The sequence below is a fragment of the Lactuca serriola genome, chromosome 8 (assembly GCF_051521515.1).
Source record: "Lactuca serriola cultivar US96UC23 chromosome 8, Lser_US96UC23_V15, whole genome shotgun sequence".
NCBI lineage: Eukaryota > Viridiplantae > Streptophyta > Magnoliopsida > Asterales > Asteraceae > Lactuca > Lactuca serriola.
In genome coordinates, this window is record NC_136415.1 from 5,611,466 (window position 1) to 5,619,001 (window position 7,536).

Below are 7,536 nucleotides of genomic sequence, written 5' to 3' on the forward strand. Positions count from 1 at the left end.
AGCTTGTTCGCCTTCTCCAACTCCTTAATACAACACATTCCTCTCCAACTACTCAAAATACTCTATAAGCTCACACACTCAAGGAAATGATTAGGGTTTGGGGAAAATGGCTCTAAACAGTGGAGGCTGAGGTAAAGGAGTGTTATGAGCTCATAAGGTTGTTTATATAGCACCCAAACCCTACATATTAGAGTTTTCTTCTGTCATGAGTACGCCTAACGTACACAAGTGTACGCCCAGCATACTAGGGCGCGCCTAGTACGCTCAGTGTACCCTTTTGTACGTGCAACGTACTCCTCCTGGTCCCAAAATTGCAACTTAGCCCTTAGGCTTTTCATGGTTTTACCCTTCCATCCCCAGGGACTATAAATGACAAATCATGGGATGTTACAGACATACGGGAGGTGGTCCCGGGACGAAGCCGAATTAAAGGCTATTAATAAGAGATTCGGTATTGATTTATCAATTAATTATGCTATTTAATTGACTGTTACGTTTTGATGTTTAATGACATCAATGACGATTTACAGTATAAATAGAGTCTCTCTTTGATTGTTTAGTTTACACCGAATGAAACGAAATCACTCTTTTCCTCTCTTACGATTCTGCTTTTTCTTTCATCTCTTGCTGCAACCAAGGTAGTTTCCGAGCCAAGTAAGAGTTCGGGTGACCTAGAAGAATCAGTTACTACTGTTGTATCTTGGAAAACAAACACCCTTATAAAACTATTTTGCTTTGTTGTATCGTGGAAAACAAACACCCTTATAAAACTATTTTGCTTTAAGAAAACTGTGTCAAACACATGCCTAATAACAAATTCTGATTATTGTTCTTTTGTGCATTTTGGGTTATACTTTTCCCAACACATTCTTGATATAAATGAAAAGCCAATGTATTTTAAGCCCATTTCAATTTTCAATTACAAACATTACATTTTCTTTTCGTATGATATAGTAAATGGCAATTATAAGAACAAAATTATGATGGAAGAATGAATGTCGGTTACTGAAGGCCATAAACAAGTAATGCCCCAACTCCAGCAAGACCGGCAACAAGTCCAATGATCACACCGATCGGAGGCAGCGTCCCACCAATTGGTTTTCCGGTGACTGGATCGTACCCTGTGAACCTCTTCTTGGGTGCTCTACATTGTGGGCACAAGTACCCATCCGGCTGCAAATTTCCATACCAAAATCACCATCTTTTTTGTCAATTAAACCTAAAAATTTATGATTCAATTATATGATTAAATACAAAAGTTGAGAGCTTGCCTGCTCCTCGAAAGGCTTCGATAACGTGTATATGAATCCACAGTCCAGACAAATATGCGTCGCTCGTGCCTTTTGGGCATCTGTTAGCTTGCGTCCGAATCGAGGAGGAGCAGGTCGTTTTGGTAGTCGTTTGACATCTACATCAGCCCCCCTGAATCAAAATCACTCATCGTTTATGGTTTTGTCGTTTCAATCAAATTTGATTTCAGTAACGATTGAAGCGATTAAGAGAGAGTACCTGCTAACGACAAAGTAAACAGAATCCGGCACCGCCTGAATGGCGGTTTTGGTGAAGCCAAGCTTATCAGCAGGCCAAAGTTCATCGCCGAAGAAGCTGCTTGTGTATATGACTTGATCCCCAGCCTTCAACCCTGCTTTTGCAGCATTCCCACCTCCTTCCACTCCCTGAACTCGAAAATCACATCAATTGAGAATCGGAGAAAGAAAAAAGGTAAACGAAATTAATTACAGAGATGGGGAGAGGACCGACGTACGGTGATAACAACGCCACCACCAGCACCAGGTTTAGGACCCAAAGTGAGGCCTAAAGGCTTGTCGACTTCAACTTCGATTTCCTTTGAAGCACCTGCGGTTTTTCTGGCTTTGATATCTAAACCTCTTCCTCCTTTTACAGACACGATGGTCTTGTCGCTGGATCCCAAGAAGGAAGTGGAGACGCCCCTTTTGGCATCTTGAATGGACAACCCTTGAAATGTTGTTTTCTGTTCCTCAAAAATAGGGTGAAATCATTAATCGACAACTGATTTTTTTTCACCATTATTAATGGAATAGATTGAAGACGAACCTGATGAGGTGATGCTAATGGATATGAAGTAGTAGTTTTGATGGAGAGGGCGTTTCTTGTTGCGAAGGCTCCACCTGCACCTATGGCGGTTGTCGTCGACATTTTCTTCTTGTGACTGGCACAAGACAGAATCGAGAAACAGGTGGTGGCTGTTTTGTTGTTGATAAGGGAAAATAGAAGCAGTTGTGTGGACGTGATAGGCCTCCATCGCCACCGGATAAGTTACACTCGTTGCCACACGCTCAGAATCCTTCCCAATTGACTTTTTTTTTTTTTTTTTTTTCTCATATTCGATTACGAGGTAATTTTTTTTTTCAATTCCATGGCATATGTGAACATGTAGATTCCAACGTTTATGTGCAGTTTGATTTTCTAAAACAAAAATTCATGAAGAATGTGGACCATCTCTGCAACCTTCTGCAGTAGAAAAGGTGTACCAAACGGCTGCAGACCGTAATAAGAAACGTGTTAGGTTTTTTAACATCTGCATACTGCTGCAGATATTAGAAATTTAAAATAAACTAATTTTATAAATCAAAAATAATTTTTTAATACGGAAAATTTAATAATGTATAACATTTCGGCAAAAATTAATGATATTTCAATAAAAAATAATGATATTTCAAAAAAAAATAAAAATATTTAGTAAAGAATAATGATATTTAATCAAGAATCTATCATTATTCAATATAAAAAAAAACAAAAAAAAAATCAACAAGAATAAACAAAAAAAAAACGAAAAAAAAGTGAACTAAAATTTCAACAACATATAATAAAAATTTCAACAAGAAAAAAAGAAGAAGAATGGGTTGGAAGAGGCAGTACAAGTGTTGCGCCAAACAGAGCACGCGCAGAGGTTTTTGACTCTAAAGACTTCTAAAAAACAAATAGATGCGAGATGAAAAGTGTTGTACGTGTGCTGCGCCGCGCAGCAATAAGAGGTCTTAAGAGATTTTTTCCAAAAAACAAACAGCACCTAAGTTTATTTGGAAAATGCATAATTACTTAAAACGGTAATATATTTTTTGATTTGTACACATTTGGTCACTGATTTTTTTTCGTCAACATTTACCCCTTTCACTTGTTAAACTGTACACATACAGTCCTTATTATCGGTTACTCCAGATTAACCGAGAAAAATGACTTAATATGATAATATATTTCTCATTTTGTACATATTTAGTTCTTAATATTTTTGTATACATTTAGTTCTTAATATTTTTTTTTGTTTCAAAATAAGTCATTTTTGTTTTTATACTCATTTAATACATATGAATGATTTCCATTTTTGTTCTCTATAAAAAACCGCAACTTGCGATTCGGTTTGGTCCAAAAACCGCTCTGAGTCGTACAGTGCTCACCCCTAACAGTTAATGTGTACGATTCACTAACACTTTATTGTTGTAAGAAAAATTCTCTCAATTTCACATTGTTGCAAGAAAAATTCTCTCAAATATTGTCAATTGCCGACATTAGTCGCTTAGTTTTATTCATGACTGGCTTGAAAATGAATGTATTTGAGATAATTCATTAAATTTTGGTATTTCAACTTCAGAACTTCTTCGTCGTTTTATATATTTATTTTTATAATTGTAGTAAAAGTTCTTACTGGACTATGGGCTTGTTAACGTGTTCCCAATTAATAAGGCTTAGGACATCATGTTATGTGATCAACTTTTGTTGTGTTATTTTTGTTCTTCCGAAAAATATGATATGTTCAAACATTTATGACTGACTACATAAAGCATTATGAAAAGCATATAATAACAAAATTTTAGAAATCAAATATACCAAAAAATCCCCAAATCAACAAAATTTTACCTCTTTAGGATCTAATTGTTAATACATGCACGTCTCAACAGATTCATAGAATTCATAATAACAGAAAGAGAATTAAATTTGAGACACTAATGCCATAACAGGAACAGATTCAACATATCAGAAGTGAGAAAACTAATGCTTCATTGGGTCTTTTCAGTTGTCTCCTGGGAGAGATTTGATGATATCAGAGTCACCTACAACAATATAATAACAATAACAATATCAATAAATCATTACTTACATGTAATTGGCCAAACATAAAATTATTATGTTAATTCATTGTTTACCTGGATCAACAATACTAAGGCATGACACTCTGAAATACTTTCCACATGCTGTCCCTAGGTCAACATTGTCTGCCCATCCATAAACCAAATTAATTAAAGTGATGATATTGTTTTTCAACGTATGATCTTTTATATCTAATCCAATTTCTGCATAAGTTTATTCTCGTCATCTAGAAATTTTTATGATCAGATTCAAACAAGTGTCATAAAACAATTCAGATTGTTATCAACTCTTACAGCAATCGCAGTTTTAACACGATGGCTAAGAATACTAAGACAAAGGAAGGAAAAAACGACGAGGGAGGATATGATGTACTTACTTCCATTGTAATGATGAACACCAACCTTGGCGAGCATGGCATAATACTCGATCTCAGATTTCCTCAAGGGCGGACAGTTGTTGGAAATGATAATTAACTTACCTACACTTGGAATGGAATCATAATGAGCGAAACATCATATTCTAATTCAAAGAACAGAATAAAACCCTAATTCAGACGCTGTTGTATGTTTAGATCGAAGATGACATGCTATTATGAAAACTTATAAGCATAAATTTGGTGTTTTATTACCTTTGGAGCTTCTGAGAGACTCGAGGACAGTCTTGTAACCAAGAGTGTATTTTCCACTCTTCATCACGAGAGCCAACCTGTTGTTGATGCTCTCATGAGTCTTCTTCTGTAGTATGAAAACCAAAAAAGAATGGTGAAAATAAATACAGGTTATTATCAACGAGACAGAGACACGAAAAATCGAGAACAGATCAGTTCATATCTTACCGTCTTCTTCCCAGATACCATTGTTGCCAAGAAGCGAAGAAAATTGAAGAAGAGGGAGAGTAATTTTGTTGGGAAGAATTAGGGTTTGGCGATCTACCTCTACCCTGGTGGTCAGGGTTTGGGATATGTACGTTGTACAAAAGAAAGAGAACAAAGAGTTGGGCCCAAAAAGTCAATTGGGCTCATCGGCCCAAAGTTTTCGCATAAACGGCCAAGAAACCATAAATATATGTTGATTATTTTCTTATTTTTAAACTCAAAGTAGTGACGAGTTCCACGAAAAATGAAAATACTGAATTGTTATAAATTTTTTTGGTAACTGATTAATGTTGAAATAATTACTGAAATAATATTATGAAAATGGAAATTTTGATAATACCTAAACAAACATAAAATAAGGTTTGTTTGTGTTCATTTGTTTAAGTTTTAATCAAACAACAAATAGATAACTGAAATCTCATTAAAAACTTTATACTTTGTTATATATGATTTTATGAACATGAAAAAAAAAAATTAGATTCAATTAAGACACAATTATAGTTGCATTATGAGTTTTAACCAAATCTAAAACTAAAAGAATACAGCAGATTATGATACTTGTAAGCAGAGTCTAAACAAAAACTCTCTCTCTCTATTGGCTAATAGCTTATAAGCCAAACACTCCATCTTGTATACACACAGCACAACCAGTAAACATTCTTCATTTCTCCTCAAACTCAACATCTATTATCTCTGGTCCAGACTTTGAAGATGAAGAAGAAGAAGCAGAATTCCCACGTTTTGTAAAAAAATCTCCTTTTGGTTGCCATACAATGTTCCCACACCCACCACATCTCACCATCTGGTTTTTGTATCCCATAAACTGCCTCTTACAAGCAGGACATGAACCCTGTAATAAATGTAAAAGATGAATATCATATTCTCATTGCATCTTTGCCATTAACAAGCAGTAAAACTAGTTACCTTAATCACCAGATTATTGGCAACAGCACCAATAAGTAGAGGGCCTGCAAATGGTAGTACCCATATTGCAAATATCAGAATCCTGAACAGCCATCCAGAAAGAGCAAACCATAGGAAGAAGATAGTCTACAGAAACAACCAAACTGTTAGTCTGAGTAATCTAAACATCTTCATAGGTTCTAATTTCAAAAGTTCCATTAACAACAGGGAAATCTTGTATACTTTTTCCCATCTGTTTTAGCAATAAGATTTCTGATTCGATAACTGCAGGTGTAATACAAGGACGATTATTCAAAACAAAGCACAATTCACAAAGTAAAGCAACACTTACCCCAAAACTTCTTCCTAATGGAGTATCAAGGAAATCGCTAAACTGCTTCCTGTACTGCAAGGGGGGAATTGCATGTTATCAGTAGACTGAATGAAATATAGCATAAGAAGGCGAGTGACATGACTATAAATGATGAATTTATAAGGAACAGATAGAGGAATAGAGTACAAACCCTGGGCCAATTTTGACTGAAATCGAGAGTAAATGTGCGCCACCGCTGTGTTATCAAATAATCACGGTCGAGCTCCCTGGCACGGTCAGAAGCTGATTGTGCGACGGAGGAGAGTCGGCGACCAACAGAATACTGGCGGTCGATGCGCTCGGCGGTTTTCTTCGTCTCGTAAAGGATCTGCTCAAAACCGTTATTAGCGCTACGCCAGGCATCTCTCCAGGCTTCGCCTGAAGCCATTCGCTTTGCAAAGCCATCAAAATCGCTACGCCTAAAAGCTTGTACTCTGATTGAATTAGGTCTCGGCGAATTGGGAAACAATTTATTAGTGGAAGGATGAAAGCGTTGGGTTTTCGAGGAGAGTAGAGGGTGCCATGGGAGGCTTGTCGTCATGCCCAAAGGGTTTAGCAGAGGATTGAGAGTTTGACGGAAGACGGCGATCGACGTTGTTGTGCCGAAGTTGGGAGTCTTGTGGCTAACGATTGATGGGCAACGTATCCGAAGGAACTGCCTCCACCAGTCCAGCTCGCCTTCTATGCCTTAATTAATCATATTCATTTTAAAAAATTAAAATTGATCGATTTTAGTAAATTAGAACATTATATTTTTATTATTCTTCTACCTACATTAAATATTGACAAGCATTGACAAGTGGATTAAATTATTATCAATTTTATTAAAAATATCATTAATTTCTTTTAGAAATAATATAATGAAAGAATTTAATATTTAAGGATTTCAAATCTATAAAAATGTTAGGGTTTAAACGAGAGTATCATCTTATTTATTTTGAAGAACTTATAATCTATTACTTATATTATTATATAAATATCAATATCAGTTTATATGATAGTTTAGAACATTTTATTTTTACTATTCTTCTACCTACATTAAATATTGACAAGCATTGACAAGCGGATTAAATTATTATCAATTTTATTAAAAATGTCATTAATTTCTTTTAAAAATAATATAATGAAAGAATTTAATATTTAAGGATTTCAAATCTATAAAAATGTTAGGGTTTAAACCAGAGTATCATCTTGTTTATTTTGAAGACCTTATAATCTATTACTTATATTATTATATAAATATCAATATCAGTTTATA

At 35.2% G+C, this 7,536-nt stretch overlaps 3 protein-coding genes across 3 annotated transcripts; all 3 read right to left on the reverse strand.

Annotated features, from left to right (window-relative positions):
* Positions 1 to 876: 876 nt before the first annotated feature.
* ENH1 (rubredoxin family protein) lies at positions 877 to 2,261 on the reverse strand. The gene is made up of 5 exons (XM_079015460.1): positions 2,077 to 2,261; positions 1,766 to 1,993; positions 1,510 to 1,676; positions 1,272 to 1,422; positions 877 to 1,173 (listed from the first exon to the last, which is right to left on the reverse strand). The coding sequence occupies exons 1-5, from the start codon at positions 2,176 to 2,178 to the stop codon at positions 1,003 to 1,005; spliced, it is 819 nt and encodes a 272-aa protein (XP_078871586.1). The 5' UTR covers positions 2,179 to 2,261; the 3' UTR covers positions 877 to 1,002.
* A 1,621-nt stretch (positions 2,262 to 3,882) lies between these two features.
* On the reverse strand, positions 3,883 to 5,104 carry LOC145066484 (large ribosomal subunit protein eL30). Its single transcript, XM_079013757.1, has 5 exons — positions 4,964 to 5,104; positions 4,757 to 4,862; positions 4,505 to 4,606; positions 4,185 to 4,253; positions 3,883 to 4,091 (listed from the first exon to the last, which is right to left on the reverse strand). The coding sequence occupies exons 1-5, from the start codon at positions 4,982 to 4,984 to the stop codon at positions 4,051 to 4,053; spliced, it is 339 nt and encodes a 112-aa protein (XP_078869883.1). The 5' UTR covers positions 4,985 to 5,104; the 3' UTR covers positions 3,883 to 4,050.
* A 359-nt stretch (positions 5,105 to 5,463) lies between these two features.
* Positions 5,464 to 6,959, reverse strand: LOC145066485 (replicase polyprotein 1ab protein). Its single transcript, XM_079013758.1, has 4 exons — positions 6,430 to 6,959; positions 6,258 to 6,311; positions 5,927 to 6,052; positions 5,464 to 5,852 (listed from the first exon to the last, which is right to left on the reverse strand). Exons 1-4 carry the CDS (start codon positions 6,817 to 6,819, stop codon positions 5,664 to 5,666), a joined length of 759 nt encoding a protein of 252 aa, XP_078869884.1. The 5' UTR covers positions 6,820 to 6,959; the 3' UTR covers positions 5,464 to 5,663.
* Positions 6,960 to 7,536: the final 577 nt, after the last annotated feature.